The following is a 16,086-nucleotide window of genomic DNA, read 5'->3' as shown; positions in this document are numbered from 1 at the left end:
AGTATGGTGATCGGTAGCAGTATATGATATATTCCAATCTTATTTACATTGGTGTAAACCTATAGAAACTCCTTTTTTTCCTGAGTCATGTTTGTCTGTATCTTTACTAGTGCAAATACCCAATTCCGCATAAACAGAGTGCACAGTATTTTCTCATGGAGGCAATAATGTCATCAGATTTTATTTATAAAGAAATACAGAATGAAATTGCTACCGAAGGAGACATAGGGACATTTTGTTCTTAGTGAATAACCTCCAACCTATCTGTTTACTCAGTGCACCTTTGATCTCTTTGTTTCTCATGCTGTAGATGATCGGATTCATCATTGGTGGCAACACAGAATAAAGAACAGCCACTATGAGATTCAGACCTGAGGTTGAGCTGGAGGTGGGTTTCAGGTAGGCAAAGGCAGCAGTACTAAAGAACAAAGACACCACGGTGAGGTGAGGGAGGCAGGTGGAGAAGGCTTTATGCTCACCCTGCTTAGAGGGGATTCTCAGCACTGCTTTGAAGATCTGAACATATGACACAATGATGAAAAGAAAGCAGCTGAAGCCTAAGAATGAACTAAAGATGAGAAACCCAACTTCAATGAGGTACAAGTCAGAGCAGGCGAGATTGAGGAGCTGGGGGATTTCACAGAAGAACTGATCCACCACGTTGCCTCCACAGAAGGAGATTTCAAAGGTGATCCCAGTGTGCAGTGCAGAGTAGAGAATTCCAGTGATCCAGGCACTGGCTGCCATTTGGACACAAGCTCTCCTGTTCATTATAGTCTCATAGTGCAGTGGTTTGCAGATGGCGACGTATCGATCGTATGCCATGATGGTGAGTAAGACAAAGTCGGTTTCAGCGAAGAAGATGAAGAAAAAGACTTGGGTGACACATCCAGAATAAGAAATCGATCTGGTGTTCGTGAGGGAACTGGCCATGGATTTGGGGATGGTGACAGAGATGGAGCTGAGGTCTAGGATGGACAGATTCATCAGGAAGAAGTACATGGGGGTGTGAAGGTGGCGGTCAAGGGCTATGGCTGTGATGATGAGAAGGTTCCCCAGCAGGGATATCAGGTAAAGCAGTAGAAACACCACAAAGTGTAAAATCTGCAGCTCCTGAATGTCAGAGAATCCCAGGAGAAGGAACTCGGTCACGGCAGTTTGGTTGGACATTTTCTTCCTCAGTACACTGTGCGATGTCTGTGGAGGGAACGAGAAAGACAATGGTCAGGATTAGAGCGACAGAGGGAATGGCTCTGATTCCCCTTTCCCTAATATCTCATTCTATGAATGTCAAAGGTGCACAGAACTCATCACTTACAATGAGTAGGTGTTGTTAGTGTTCCTCGCCTCTGACAATCAAGGAGTCACGTTACCACACTAGTGTAAATTAGGTCAGCTCCTTTAAAGTCAATGGAGCTTCGTCACTTCATCTCATCTGAGGATTTGGCCCAAGGTGTGGCTTGATAAAATGCAGTATGAAGGATGGAACAAAGCACACTCCAAACCCAACAATTCTCACAACTTGGGTATGAAACTGATCAACTAAAATTCGAACACAGCCTGATTCTCACTTTGCAGGGCAATATGATGTTGACTCACGCAGCATCATAAAGAGCAGCTCATCAGTCATTTTTCCACCCCAAACTCTGTGCATAGAGGCTGGTTGGAAATTTTCAGCTGTGTTCTTTTTAATGGAGATTGGTTTTTAAGCTAAATAACAACACATCTCAGAATCTGTCTGCTTTTCTCAAACATTTTGGGATTGTTTTGTAAAAAAAAATGAAAACTTAAAAAAACAAACTGTATTGGTTTTGGAATAAAAAAAATCAGTTTTCAGCAGAAAGTTTTCATTTGCCAAAAACTGGGGGGGGGGGGGGAGGGGGGAGCGGGGAATGGATTTAGGGTGTTCAGTGAAAAGTAAAAATTTTCCTAATGGGAGGAAAAATTCCAGTCAGCAGTAGGTATTTGATTAAACTGATGGGAAAGGTCTTAACCAGTTCATATTGTAATTCATATTTATCATCTTAATTCTTCCCTGTATGTTGATCCCCCAACACATTTAATTGAAATAGCAAACTTCCTGTGCTAACCTTTGTGGCTTTTTCCCAACGGAAGACACATTCAGTCATCCAGCACTAGGATTTTTTTCAGAGTAACAGCCGTGTTAGTCTGTATTCGCAAAAAGAAAAGGAGTACTTGTGGCACCTTAGAGACTAACGAATTTATTTGAGCATGAGCTTTCGTGAGCTACAGCTCACTTCATCAGATGCATACCGTGGAAACTGCAGGATTTTTTGGTCACTATCTATCTATATAGCAGAATCTAGAAGCTAAGGGCACAGGTATCTGAGAATCCTTTCAGCCTCATTCAGCGATTGAACTAGACTCAAACCGATTGCTCTCTGCAGACGAGCTGTGAGTAGCTGGCATTGAGCTGCACTGACATTAAAGGACTGATGCTGCGGGAAGGTGATTTATCCACGTCTATTTCCTGAGGGCTAGCAAGACTCACGCCCTGGAGCCCTGCAGAGCTCAGAAGCAGAGATTCAGAGGCAAGGGCACAGAAACAAAGGTGATAACGCCAAAAGGGCCATTCAGACCCTGTAGTCTGACCCCAGCATAACACAGGGAGTACAATCGCCACCGGGGTTCCCTGATTCCAGCCAAGCTTCTGTGTTATCTGTGGGCCACGATTAAAAGATAAAAAGAAAAGGAGTACTTGTGGCACCTTAGAGACTAACCAATTTATTTGAGCAAAGGCTTTCGTGAGCTACAGCTCACTTCATCGGATCTGTAGCTCACGAAAGCTCATGCTCAAATAAATTGGTTAGTCTCTAAGGTGCCACAAGTACTCCTTTTCTTTTTGCGAATACAGACTAACACGGCTGTTACTATGAAACCTGTGATTAAAAGATAGCACCTAACCTGCTCAGATGCTATTGTAAATCCCCAAAGGCGCCTTTCTCCTTCTTTAGGTGCTTAAACCCTTTGTAATCCTGGGCCTGTGTCTATCTTGTTAACTTCCAAGGAAATCCTGGAAATATGGGTTCTAGTCCCATTTACCTCCTGTATGTCCTTTGGCAACATTGAGATAGACTGGCTTTAACTGGTGGTTCAACTCTGAGTCTAAAGGTGCTAGTGTGCATAACATATCAACTGTGGCTGTCAGCTCTGCTGCTTATTCAATTTTGACCTTCCAATAATTATCCCTTTGACACAGAAACAAACCCAGTTTCAAGAGAAAAAATGGTTTTGAAATTACGCTTTTATTGAACAGTATTAGTGTTCCCCTCCCTTGTTTAAAGCTCCATTCCAAATTAGAGATGTTTGGAAATTTAGATTTTTTTTTGTAGTAGTAGGAAAATGATTTTTTTTTGTAGGAAAACGAGTTTTTGAACTAAACAAAAATGTTCAGGGAAAGTATCTCCGATACTCAGATATTTTGTTTTGTTTTTTTTTAAATCTGCAAATCCCAATATTCTTTGGTTTGCAATGTGCAATTTCCAGTTTACAGTAGTTTTTAGCTGAAAAGAAATTAGTTGTTGCTTGCTAAACCCTGCAAACATTTCTGATTTCTGTAGCAAAGTCATTGTCCCCCTTCTTTTTCTCTGACTGGATCTAGATGTCTGACTAGACTGAGAGTTAATTCCTTAAAGAGTTCAAATTCTAACTTAAATTTCAGTTCTTACATTCTGCTGAAAAGAAATCTGACAGGCTCTAGCTGTTTGATAATAAAAGTCTTTAAAAGTTCCAATTACAATTCATATCTCTATTATTACATTTGTCTGTATATTAATACCTTCACATGTAGAATTGAAAGCAAAAATGTAGTCTGTTGGTCTTTGTGGATTTTTTCCCAACATGCGATGCTTTTGATCCTCCAGCACCAGGATTCTTTGGTCATCTCTCTCTCATGCCCCCATCACTGTATTATCCAGCAGCAGTTTTCATGTCCCTTCGCTGGATTTCCTGAGTCTCTCTGCAGTTCCTAGTAGACAGGGATCCACTCCACAGAGGGGCGCTCCCTGCTCCCCTCCTTGGACAGGCTTGGCTGGGAGACGAAGGACTAAATGGGATCAGAGACTGAAAACTCCTCCCAGCTCTAGAGCTGATCCTGTCTTGTGCAGGGTTCAGATATTGCCACAGCCCAGGATCTCCCTACTCTGGGGCTAAACAGTTGAATCTGGTCTCCAAGGCTTTACGCCCAGCTCTGACCTCACCTCTGGAGCAAACCACCCTGACAACCTGCCCAACTCTAACCCCACAGAGGGAGAACAGTACCTGCCCTTTATCTCACTTGATGGCAGCATCCCTGGAAGGACCCTTGGCTAAAAACAAGGCAGGGCAGAGGCCCAAAGCATGTCCCAAGGTGTTTGTGGAATGAATCATAGAATGAATGAATCATAGAATCTCAGGGTTGGAAGGGACTAAAACAGCGATTTCTAACAGAGACACATGATCCACAATAGCGAAGAGCCTTGTCGCACCAGAATCTCAGCTGGCCTGGAATAGCCTGTTCCTTCATTAACATCACGTAATCACTTCTGGGGGAGCAGAGACTTTTTTTTCCTCCTGCATTGTATCAGCAGCTCTTGGGATGCCTCTGCTAGAGGAACCCACAGCTCAGCCTGCCTTGTCTGACTGAAGTCAGTCACCAAGAGGTACCCAGAGGTGAAGACTAAAAACTAAGGGCCAGGTCATGGGCTTGTGTAAATTGTTACACTTCCATTGAGTTCATGGTAGTTTGGCCTATTTACGCCAACTGGGAATCTGGGCCTTGGATTTCCGTCAAACAATGTCAATTTACATCAGCTGGGGATCTAGCCCATTACACAGTTATAAATCCATATTTTTTGCCTGCCAATGGGATCCGAAGCTGATTCAAAAGTTCTGAACCCGTCTGCACTTTCTTAGCTCTTTGCCCCATGGGTTTAATTACAAGTGTAACTTTTATTGGTGGCGAAGAATGGTTCAATCCCACTAGGGATAGAACTTTGGAGGAATTCAGTGTTGCACAGTTTTCAAGTATCTCATCTTCAACTTCTGTTGGGATGAATGGCCCAAATCTTTCTTTCTTTCTTTCTTTCTTTCTTTCTTGCTTTCTTTCTTGCTTTCTTCCTTTCTTGCTTTCTTGCTTTCTTGCTTTCTCAGCCATTACATTAATTTTTCTCTTGCTACAGACAGCACTAAACTAAAAAGCTCAATGGGCTGCAGATGCAACGCTGCAAGACTTTTAAAAAATATTGCATTCACATTGGTCGCCCAGCAGGTGTAAATTGGCTGTAGCTCCTTTGGAGCCAATGGGCCCTGCTGCCTATTCTGCAGAGTGTTAATCGCCCACTTCATGTTAATTGCCCACTTCATTTTAAGTGGTCTCCTATAATATGTATGATCCCCTTATGCATAACAATCTGTCCCACCTTGTACTGATCATGGACACTATGGTTCTCTTCTCCAGACCAGACGAAGAGCTCTGTGAAGCACAAAAGCTTGTCCCATCCACCAACAGAAGTTGGTCCAATAAAAAATGATACCTCACCTTCTTTGTCTCTCTCAAAATCTTGAAAGGTCTTGCAGGATGGGAAACCCATTTCCCACCCAGCTGCATTCTTCAGGTATTCTTCCCTGCTCTGTGCCTGGTTACCCTGTAGATCTAGATAACAATACAACTTAGCTGTAGATCTCAAAGTGATTTATCAAGCCGGGTCAGGATCATCATCCTCATTTTTCAGAGTGTACAGAGAGGGGAAGTGACTGGCTTGAGGTCACACAGCAGGTCTGAGGTATATAGCCCGGGTGTCATGAGTCCCAGTCTTTTCGGGTATGTCTACACGGGGATAAAAGTCCTGTGGCATGGCTTCGGCAGGCCTGGGTCATCTGACTCGGGGTTGCAGAGCTTGGACTGTGGGGCTAAAAATTGCTGTGTAGGATCCTAGAGCTCGGGCTCCAGCCTGGGTCCCAATGTCTACACAGCAATATTTCAGCCCCGGAGCCCAAGCCCCATGAGCTCGAGTCGGCAGATCGAGGCCAACCATGGGCTTATTAATCCCTGTGAAGGCATACCTGAGTAATGTCGCTCCCTCTGGTCATGTAGCAATTGTGACACTGACAGGCCAGCTCAGGTCAGAGCAATAGGCCGATTCACTTGTGTGTTGTTAGGGCTTCCCCTACCCTCCCTTGGTTCTTGTCATGCAGACAGAAAGCAGGTAGCCAGTGTCCAAACTGCCGGCAATGCATAACCCCAGCTCTTTACACCAACAGAGCTTCCTCTCCCTCCTCCTTTGTAGTGGGCTTAATTATACCTGTAGTGTACGTCCCGGTACCCTGAACCCTGGTACCACCCTCGCAATTTATGGTCATATTCCGTTTTGGAGGGTCTTGAGTCTGGGGGCTTCGGTACCACCTCTTTTGTACCCCATGGGAGGGGTATGGAGTGAAGTTATGCACCGGTCAGGGTTACCTTTTTGATTGGTTTTTAGTGTTCCTTATAGCTTCCCCCATCTCCCTGGCCCCCCCAAACTGGTTACTTGACCTTGTCTTGGGAGAGGAGTCAGGCAGGCGTCAATTATAGACTGTATATCAAACTCCTGCCATATCCAGCAACACTGGAACCCTATTTCTTATCTTTTCTCTTTGTATTGAAAAACCCCCATGTGTAGGCAGAAGCAACACACGGTGGTGTCCCCCCCACCCCTTGTTCACATATGTTGATAAGGGTATAAGACACAAACAATTCTATTTTAAAAACCTCAAAATTCAAGTGGGCAAACAAAACCCAAAATTCTATCTCAGGCAAATAAACAGGACTACATACTATATTACCATCACTAACGTATGACTATCAAAGAAATGTTAAGTGTACTAATTCACTCAAGTGTTTAGTTCAAAGGAAATGGGAATGATATTGCCTTCACTTATCTGTAACCTGTTGAATGCTATCCCTTTACATTATGTATATCCCTCTGCTTAATTAACCCTAGATCAAAAGTGTGAATTTACTTGATGTGTGAACTTCATGAAAACTAAGGAAGGATTGTTGTCTGCTGTTACATTGTAATTTACATCGCATGTATCCCGGTAATTATGTTTGCTCATCAAATGCGATTGGAGCCTTGGAAATGTAAATGAAGAACATGCTACCTTCAAAGCACGGGTCATTGTGTTGCACAAAGGGAAATCCACAGACCCAGTCTGCGTTTAGTCATTAGAGGAAAAACCCATGCTGTGATGGAAACACTTGCCAGATTGCTTTCCGGGGAAGACAGCTGTGAGAATGGATCCAGGGAATGGTTCTGTCTCTCTGAGCTGTTTGGACACTTTCAGGGAACATTCCAGATGCAAGCAATGTGCCAGCAATGCCCCTCTGCCATGTACATTGGTCAAACTGGACAGTCTCTACGTAAAAGAATAAATGAACATAAATCAGAAATCAAGAATTATAACATTCATAAACCATCGGAGAACACTTCAATCTCTCTGGTCATGCGATTACAGACATGAAAGTCGCTATATTACAACAAAAAAACTTCAAAAACAGACTCCAACGAGAGACTGCCGAATTGGAATTAATTTGCAAACTGGATACAATTAACTTAGGCTTGAATAGAGACTTAGAATGGATGGGTCATTACACAAAGTAAAACTATTTCCCCATGTTTGTTTATTTCTTCCCTCCCACCCCCCCACCCCACACTGTTCCTCAGTTGTTCCTGTTAACTGCTTGAAATGGCCCACCTAGATTATCACTACAAAAAGTTTCCCCCCTTCTTGTTAACTGCTGGAAATGGCTCACCTTGATTATCACTACAAAAAGTTTCCTCCTCCTTCCCCCCACCCCACTCTCCTGCTGGTAATAGCTCATCTTAATTGATCAGTCTCCTTACAGGTTTGGTTTTTTGGTTTGTTTTTTTTCTCATGTTCTCTGTGTGTATATATATGTCCTCACTGTGTTTTCCACTAAATGCATCCGATGAAGTGAGCTGTAGTTCACGAAAGTTTATGCTCAAATAAATTGGTTAGTCTCTAAGGTGCCACCAGTACTCCTCTTCTTTTTGCGAATACAGACTAGCACGGCTGCTACTCTGAAACCTGAAAAGATGCAAGACAGAGATCCCCAAAGTTATCTTGGGTAACCCTGAGAGACTTATGGAAAACTAGCCGATACCACATCTCTGCTGTCACTTTGGACTGACAAACTTGGACTGTCCAAACCTGTTCATGTATTTTACCTGCTTTAAACTCTCAATAACTTTCATTTCTTTTCTTAGCTAATAAAACTTTAGTTAGTTTACTAGAGAAATTTGCTGCCAGCATTGCCTTTGCTGTGAGATCAAGAGGATCCATTGACCTGGGATAATTGAATGACCCATTGGGGTTGGGAGTAACCCAATATAATGTGATTCTTTGTTTTAATAACCTTTTATCACAAAGTCCAGTTTATCTGGTTGGTAAAAGTGGCTGGAGATCCTAGGGGACTGTCTGTGACTCCATGGTAATACTAATATAGTGATCCAGGAGTTCACATTTATTACTGGCTTGGTGAAATCTAATTACCAAATATACCACCAGTTTGGGGTGTCTGCCCTGTGTTCTGACCATCTGACCTGCGATTGGCACTCATGGTTGTGAGCCGTTCCAGACAGCGTGACAGCAATGACTGAGGAAGAATGGTCCAGGTGGTCTGGACGCTAACATGGAACCTGAGAGACCCAGCTCAGCTACCTGCTTTGCCATGGGTTTCCTGTGTGATCTTGGGCACGTCATTCTGTCCGGACAACAGTTCCCATCTATAACATGGATATAATAGTACTGCCCTGCCTTGTAGGGTTGCGGGGAGGATAAATATATTAAAGAGTTAGTGGTTAAAACAGAGGTGGTTGGAAACTTTGTTTCCTCATGAATATTTTGTGGGTTTTTTTTTGTTAAAGAAAATTGCCAACATTTCTCAAAACTGAACTTTTTTGTCTGAAAACTGTCAAAAAACATTAAATTAAACTAAATTAAATTAAATTAAATGAAAAATACAATTTTCAGGCAAAACTATTTGTTTTTCCAGTTTTCATTTCTTTAAATGAAAAACAGAAAATGTTCAAGGAAAGTGAAGACTTTCTGTGAAAATTTTGTTTGGTGAAACCTGCAATTTATACATTGGAAAACATCATGATGGAATGCAGTCATGGCAGCCATATAGACACTTTAGATAGACAGAGCAGTGAATAATGGGACTTTTTTTCCTGATCATTGTCAAAGTCAGATTCAAGACTCAGAAGGTTTGTCAGACTACTCTGTTTATTAGCAAAGCACTTTGCCAATGCACCCAGATATGTGTGCCTCTTGCAAAAGCTCAAGCTAACTTGTTTAAACAGATAAGCCAAAGCCAATTTAACATAAGAGACAAAAGGAAACAGAAACTGACAAATATACATACCTATCTTATTTGCATACTAACATTTACCAATCTCCTACCTCAGTAGGAGCTCTGAGTTAATTAGTTTGAGGACCCATTGTCTCACACTCTTTAATGTTTCTCTTCCTGACAACTATATTTCAACAAACCCTTCAAGCAGCATTTCTTTAATGAATTATAATTTCAATATAATTCATTCTACTTTCATATCATCTATAGAGTTGAATTATAACAGTTCCGTCCATTCGAAGCTATCATGAGGCTGATGTCATTCTCAGATTAAATTCATCCATGGGTACCATTTAATTTGATGTCTGAATGGGACCTGAGTTCTTCTGAGCTGGCCTCTGGGCATAAGAAATAAGTTACATTTCATGTTCAGCACTGGATGAGTTGATTTTTCACCTGCTGTGAAGCACCAAGTATTGGCTATTGCCCAGAGCCACCAAGTATGTCAGTGGCAAAACCAAAAGCAAGTCCCATGAGAGCTGGGTGCATAATACCTTGGAGGACCTGGGCCTGGAACAAGTTCTGAACTCCTATCTACTGCACTTGTTGAATCATATTAAAGAAGTTCTGTATTAAAATCACAAATGAGTTTGATTCTCCATAGTTTAAATTCCAGGGTATTAGTAATTAAGAAGTCTCTTGGTTTTCAGTACTGTTTCTCTCCCTCTATATGTGAAACTTGCAAGCTGCTAATTGTGTTAGTACATTCTAAGACAGAGTCTGTTCTCAAAGCAATTCTTTGTAACAACTACTCACACAGAGAGAGACTTAAAACAATACTCTGTAACAACAGAAACAGCACCCAGAGACTCCCCGCCCTTTTGTTGTATTCATCTTGCTTTGTTAACAGTTGTGATTAAAATGGTTGTATGTGGATGGATGCTTGGTGTGGATAATAAATGAATGATCAGGGAGGTGCCAGCCTAAGAATCCAGTGTCCATCGGCTGAAGAAGGCATCAAGTGGAAATAACCAGAGGGCCCCCAGAGGGCAGACTGGAATCCACCCAACAGCCTCAAGGATGGGAGAACCAAAGAATAAGATAACATCTAGCAGCACAGAGCCGTCAGGAATGTGCCATCTGCATGATGAAGCAATTCCCATAGACTGGCAAAGGAAGAAATTCCTATAAAAATAGACTCTAGAAAGTGAGAACTTTGGGGGTCTGATTCTGCAAACCAATTTCCAGGAGCATCAGATGAGTATCTGACAAGGCCCTGCTCCTTCCTCATGTCCAGGCCACCTGGCCAGTGGCTTGGCATGAGCAACTCTAAGGCTGATAACTATGATAACAACCTTGCAGAACCTGTGTGTGTGTGTGTATGAATGAATGTGTGAATAAATATGAGACTGAATGGAATGTTATAGCTATAACTAACTGCTTACTATGATTCTTTCTGTATTCACAATAAATGTGGTATTTTGCCTTTTCCCCTTTAATAAGATCCTGCTGGTTTTTATTTTATTGGTGTAACATACTAACTTCTTTAGACTCCCTTGAAAATAAAAGCCCAAATATGGAATTTTTTGCACCATTCTGGAGTCCTTTCAGGATGCAGAATAAAAGTGACATTTGAAAATGTGGCTCAAAATAATTCTTGCAAATTTTGTTTTAAAATTAACAAGATAGCAAATACAAAGGTTGAAGGACTCCTGAAATGAGCTGCACTTGGCATGGGAGGAAATGATGCATTGGAGACATCACCTTTGAACGGACTCAAATCTCACTATCTTAGGAGCTGCAGGAAGACAGCAGCTTTTGATGTTTATCCCAGGCTCAGCGGTAAGTCCTTATTAATGTTCACTTCCAAACACACACATGCAGCAAAATCATATTTTCCCATAAATATGCAATCATGTACCCTTACAAACACAAGCACAATAATCCACAGTCATAACACTCATGTATTCACACAATATTTTTCACTAATAAACACACAATATTGTGTGTTCACAAACACAACAATAATGCAAACTTGCACGCCAGAAGAAGCACTGACAACACACACAAAAGTTACGCAATATTTTTTGTAATAAACACATGTTATTGTACATTCTCATGGACGCACACGAACAGAAAACTCACATACACATTGATTTCAACTCAGGTATACACTCACAATAATGTACGTTGACAACACCACACATGTGAGCAGTGTACTTGACTAGCAAACACACACTGAAAGCAATGTCTCAGTACATTGCACTTATCATGTAATCTCACAAAAAGAAACACATAAGACAGATTGACACTAGAAACCTTCACCATCATAGCAATGTCAGCTTGGAAGTGTGATTTTTTGGGCAACATTTCTATACCGGTAAAACCCCTCTTGTAAACATGGTTAAACCAGCTTACAAATGCTTCTGCGGTGTGGCTTGTTTCTCTCAGAGAACCAGTGTAAGTAATACCAGCAAAACTACTAGTCCATTTACAGTAGGAGAGTTTGTTTGTATTGCTATATCAGCAAAACTTTTCCAGTGTAGACCTGGCTCAACCTTGTCTCACTAGACATTCTCCCTCTTCTTCTCATATAAACACACACACACTTACACGCACACAGATTCTCCTCCATTTACAGCCACTGGGTAAAATTATCATCCCTCACCCAGTTATTTAGGTACCAAAGTCTTATTTTCAAACGTGACTTTGGCACTTCTACCTATAATACGGGCCATATTTTTAAAGGTATTTAGGTGCCTATGGAGGATTACCTAAAGAACCTAGATGCTTAATACCTATAGAAATCCATGGGTGTTAAGTGATAAGATGTTTTTGAAGATCTTACAACGCACCTAAATACCTTTAAAAATCTGGCCTGAGTGACTAAGGCATGTTGCACTTGTCACAGAAGAGTTTCTGCAAATGTTACCCCTCGCCATGAGGCAGCCACCAGGCAGAGGCAGATCCGATTGCTCACGATAGTGAGGTATTGCAGGAGGTATGAGATGCCATTTCGAAGTCTGAGGACATGATATCAAAGAAGAAGAACTCCATGCAGTCCATCAGGCAGTGGAAGTAGGCCTGGGCATGGTAGCTAGGGAAGGAACTCGTCTCCTGATTGCTCACCATGGGGATGACCATGCTGGTGAGCAGGACGTCCAGGAGGGAGAGGTTGGTTAGGAAGCGGCACACTGTACTGGTGAGTTTGGAGAAGAAGACCCAGAGATTCTGGCTTTGGGATAAACTGTTATTTCATGTTAATCATCCAGAACCCAGAAAGGGAGAATAATTCCAGTGCACCAATTGCAGGGCTTTATTTGATTGGGAAAGGAGAGTACCTTGCACAGTGTCAGGGTCTGACACCAGTTTGGGGTTATCCTTAAGCCCTATCCATAGCCCTAACCCATTACCAACAGGGACTTAAGTATAAGTTTTTCTTTAAACCTTCAATGGGGCCACTCATGTGTTTGGACCAGATCCTCAGCTGGTGTAAATTCTCAGAGATCTATTGACTTCAACAGAGCGATGATCATTTAAACCAGCTGAGAATTAGCCCCTTGGTTTTTCAGGAACCCATGTGTGATATGTTCATTTAATCAGAGAAATAAAACACAGCATGTTTAAAATGTATCCAGTCAAAACATCTGGAAGTCTAAACATTGAGTACTTTTGATGAGCTCTTTGTAAATGAGCGATGGAGTAAGACAGAGTCATAAACCATCTTTGCTAAATAATGTTTAATAACGAGTACTTATAAGAGAATCATGAAGTGGACAAAGACAATCATTAACAGGAAGAAGCACAATAATTTACATCCGTGATTTGTTATCTAGCTAGCTAACGTAATTCACAATTAAAGAGAAATCTGTCATTATGACTAAATGAGGTTGAGTGTTAGGAGAATAAATGATCCTATCTGTCTGTCTCTCTATCTAATCACATGATCTGTTTTTGTCCGTCATATATGTAATGTACAGAACCATGCACAAAGATGGTATTCTAATAGTAACAACTTCTGAGATCCTTTCTCAGCTTGGAAATGAGTAGATCTACATGGGATAGCATATGGAGCACCAGATCAGTGCATGTGACGGCACTTTTCCACTTACATCAAGGCTAGAACAAAATGATCCCAACCAAGTAACTTACACCAGTGTTCATGTCACCGCTGAGTGTAGCCCAGAGACTTTGGGCCAGAACCTCAGAAGTATTAAATTGGTTATGTGAATGTGTTTACTCTACATTGGTGCTGGTTCAGATGAGCTGGGATATCAGACCCTTACATTTCGGTCACAGTCACTTTCTCCAGGAGTCTGTCAGCCAATTCTGGATCCTTGTGTAGACAGGCTCTTGGCCAAATCCTAATTTCTTTGAAGTGAGGGGCTAAACCTCAGTGACTTCAATGGGATCCAAACCTGGCCTCATTATCTCAAGTTGGATTTTCTTTAGAAAACATTGGAAAAAGTTTCTCTTCCAAACAGTCTTTGCACCATAGCAAGAATGACACAGCTCTTACACAGAGAAGATGGGTGAGGTAATAACTTTAATTGGACAATCTTCTGTTGGTGAGAGGGACAAGCTTTTGAGTTACACAGAGCTCTTCTTCAGGTTAAAATAATAAAAGACAGCTACCTGAGGCTCTTTCTCCCCTAAGACATCATTCATAATACAATAATATCCCAACAGTATATACATAATCGAGTCAGGAGGAACTTAGCCACGCAGAAACTTCTTTTGCACCCTTTTATCACGGTGGGGAGCAAACCTTCAGCTCACTCAGAAAATCCCATCAAAGAGATGACATATGAACACTCTCAGGAGAAGGCAAACATTGAAAATCCTGTCAAACTAAACTCTCACCATCTCAACAGGCCTTTCCACCTGCAAACCCACCTGGAACAAAGAAACAAATAAAAGCAACAAACAACTCAGCAAAATTAAACTAAAAAACTGACAAACACACAAAAACCAAAGAACAAATGTGTTGATACCTCCGTCAGAGTTATTATCCTGACTAAGAAGAGCCAGAGAACCCACTAGGAACATTGCTATGGCTAGTGACTATCACATTGAATGGTGGTGTCTAGCAGTAGATAGATAGATAGATAGATAGATAGATAGATAGATTCCGATCTTAATTACATTGATGTAAACCTAGAGTAACTCCAATTTTCTTGGGTTAAATTTGTCTGGATTTTTATGAATGCAAATACCCAATTCTGCATAAAAAGATTGCAAAGTATGTTCTCATGAAGGCAATAATGTCATCAGATGATTCTATTCATAAAGAAACACAGAATGAACTTGCAATCAGTGGAGAAATATAGACATTATATTCTTGCTGAATAACCTCCAACCTATCAGTTTACTCAGTGCACCTTTCATTTCCTTGTTTCTCATGCTGTAGATGATCGGATTCATCATTGGGGGCAACACAGAATAGAGAACAGCCACCAAGAGATTCAGATCTGAGGTCAAGTTGGAGGTTGGTTTCAGGAAGGCGAAGGTGCCCGTGAAAAGGAACAAAGAGACCACAGTGAGGTGAGGGAGGCAGGTGGAGAGGGATTTATGCTGGCCCTGCTCCGAAGGGATTTTCAGCACTGTTTTGTAGATCTGAACATATGACACAATTATAAATGCAAAGCAGATTAAACCTAAAAGCACATGAAAAGAAATAACAACAATTTCCCTGAGATACGAGTCAGAGCAGGTGAGGTGGAGGAGCTGGGGGATTTCACAGAAGAACTGGTGCACCACATTGCCTCCACAGAAGGATATTGCAAATGTGTTCCTGGTGTGCACTGTAGAGTAGAGAATAACACTGATCCAGGCACTGGCTGCCATTTGGACGAAAGCTCTCCTGTTCATTACTGTCTCCAAGTGCAATGGTTGGCAGATGGCGATGTATCGATCGTACGGCATGATGGCCAGTAAGGGAAAATTTGCTGAAGCAAAGAATAAGAAAAGAATGATTTGGGTATCTCATCCAGAATAAAAAATTGATTTTGTGTTCATGAGGGAATTGGCCATAGATTTGGGAATGGTGACACAGATGGAACCACAGTCTAGGATGGACAGATTCATCAGGAAGAAGTACACGGGGTTGTGAAGGTGGTGGTTGCAGGCTCTGGCTGTGATGATGAGAAGGTTCCCCAACAGGGATATCAGGTAAAGCAGTAGAAACACCACTGCTTTGTAAAATCTGCAGCTCCCGAACATCAGAGAATCCCTGGAGAAAGAATTCGATCATGGAGGTTTGGTTGGACATTTTCTTCCTCAGTACACTGTGTGATGGCTGTGGAGGGAATGAGAAGGACAATGATCAGGACTAGAGTGACAGAGGGAATGGCCCTGTTTCTCCTTTCCCTAATATCTCATTCTAGGAATGTCAAAGGTACATAGAACTCATCACTTACAATGACTAGGTGTTCTTAGTGCTCCTCACCTCTGACAATCAATCAGTAATATTATCACACTTGTGTAACCTCCTTCATCACTTTACCCAATCTGAGGATTTGGCACAAGGTGTGGCTTGATAAAATACAGTATGAAGGATGGAACAAAGCACACTCCAAATCCAACAGTTCCTGCAAAGAAGGTCCCTCCATTGCGACCATCACCAAGCTTACCACTTGGGCATGAATCTAATAGAATAAAATGCCAACACAGCTCCGTGTCTTGTGTGTAAGTTCTGTACACCCATTTACACCATTTATACTCAGCCAGCA

The 16,086-nt window shown here is 41.8% G+C and overlaps 1 protein-coding gene across 1 annotated transcript; it reads right to left on the bottom strand.

Annotated features, from left to right (window-relative positions):
* Positions 1-210: 210 nt before the first annotated feature.
* Positions 211-1,170, bottom strand: LOC144275195 (olfactory receptor 14A16-like). The gene has a single exon (XM_077834352.1). The coding sequence runs from the start codon at positions 1,168-1,170 to the stop codon at positions 211-213; it is 960 nt and encodes a 319-aa protein (XP_077690478.1).
* Positions 1,171-16,086: the final 14,916 nt, after the last annotated feature.

The sequence above is a fragment of the Eretmochelys imbricata genome, chromosome 14, assembly GCF_965152235.1.
Source record: "Eretmochelys imbricata isolate rEreImb1 chromosome 14, rEreImb1.hap1, whole genome shotgun sequence".
Taxonomy (NCBI): domain Eukaryota; kingdom Metazoa; phylum Chordata; order Testudines; family Cheloniidae; genus Eretmochelys; species Eretmochelys imbricata.
Note: the sequence above shows the minus strand (reverse complement) of the source record. Positions and strands in the feature narration are given on the sequence as shown.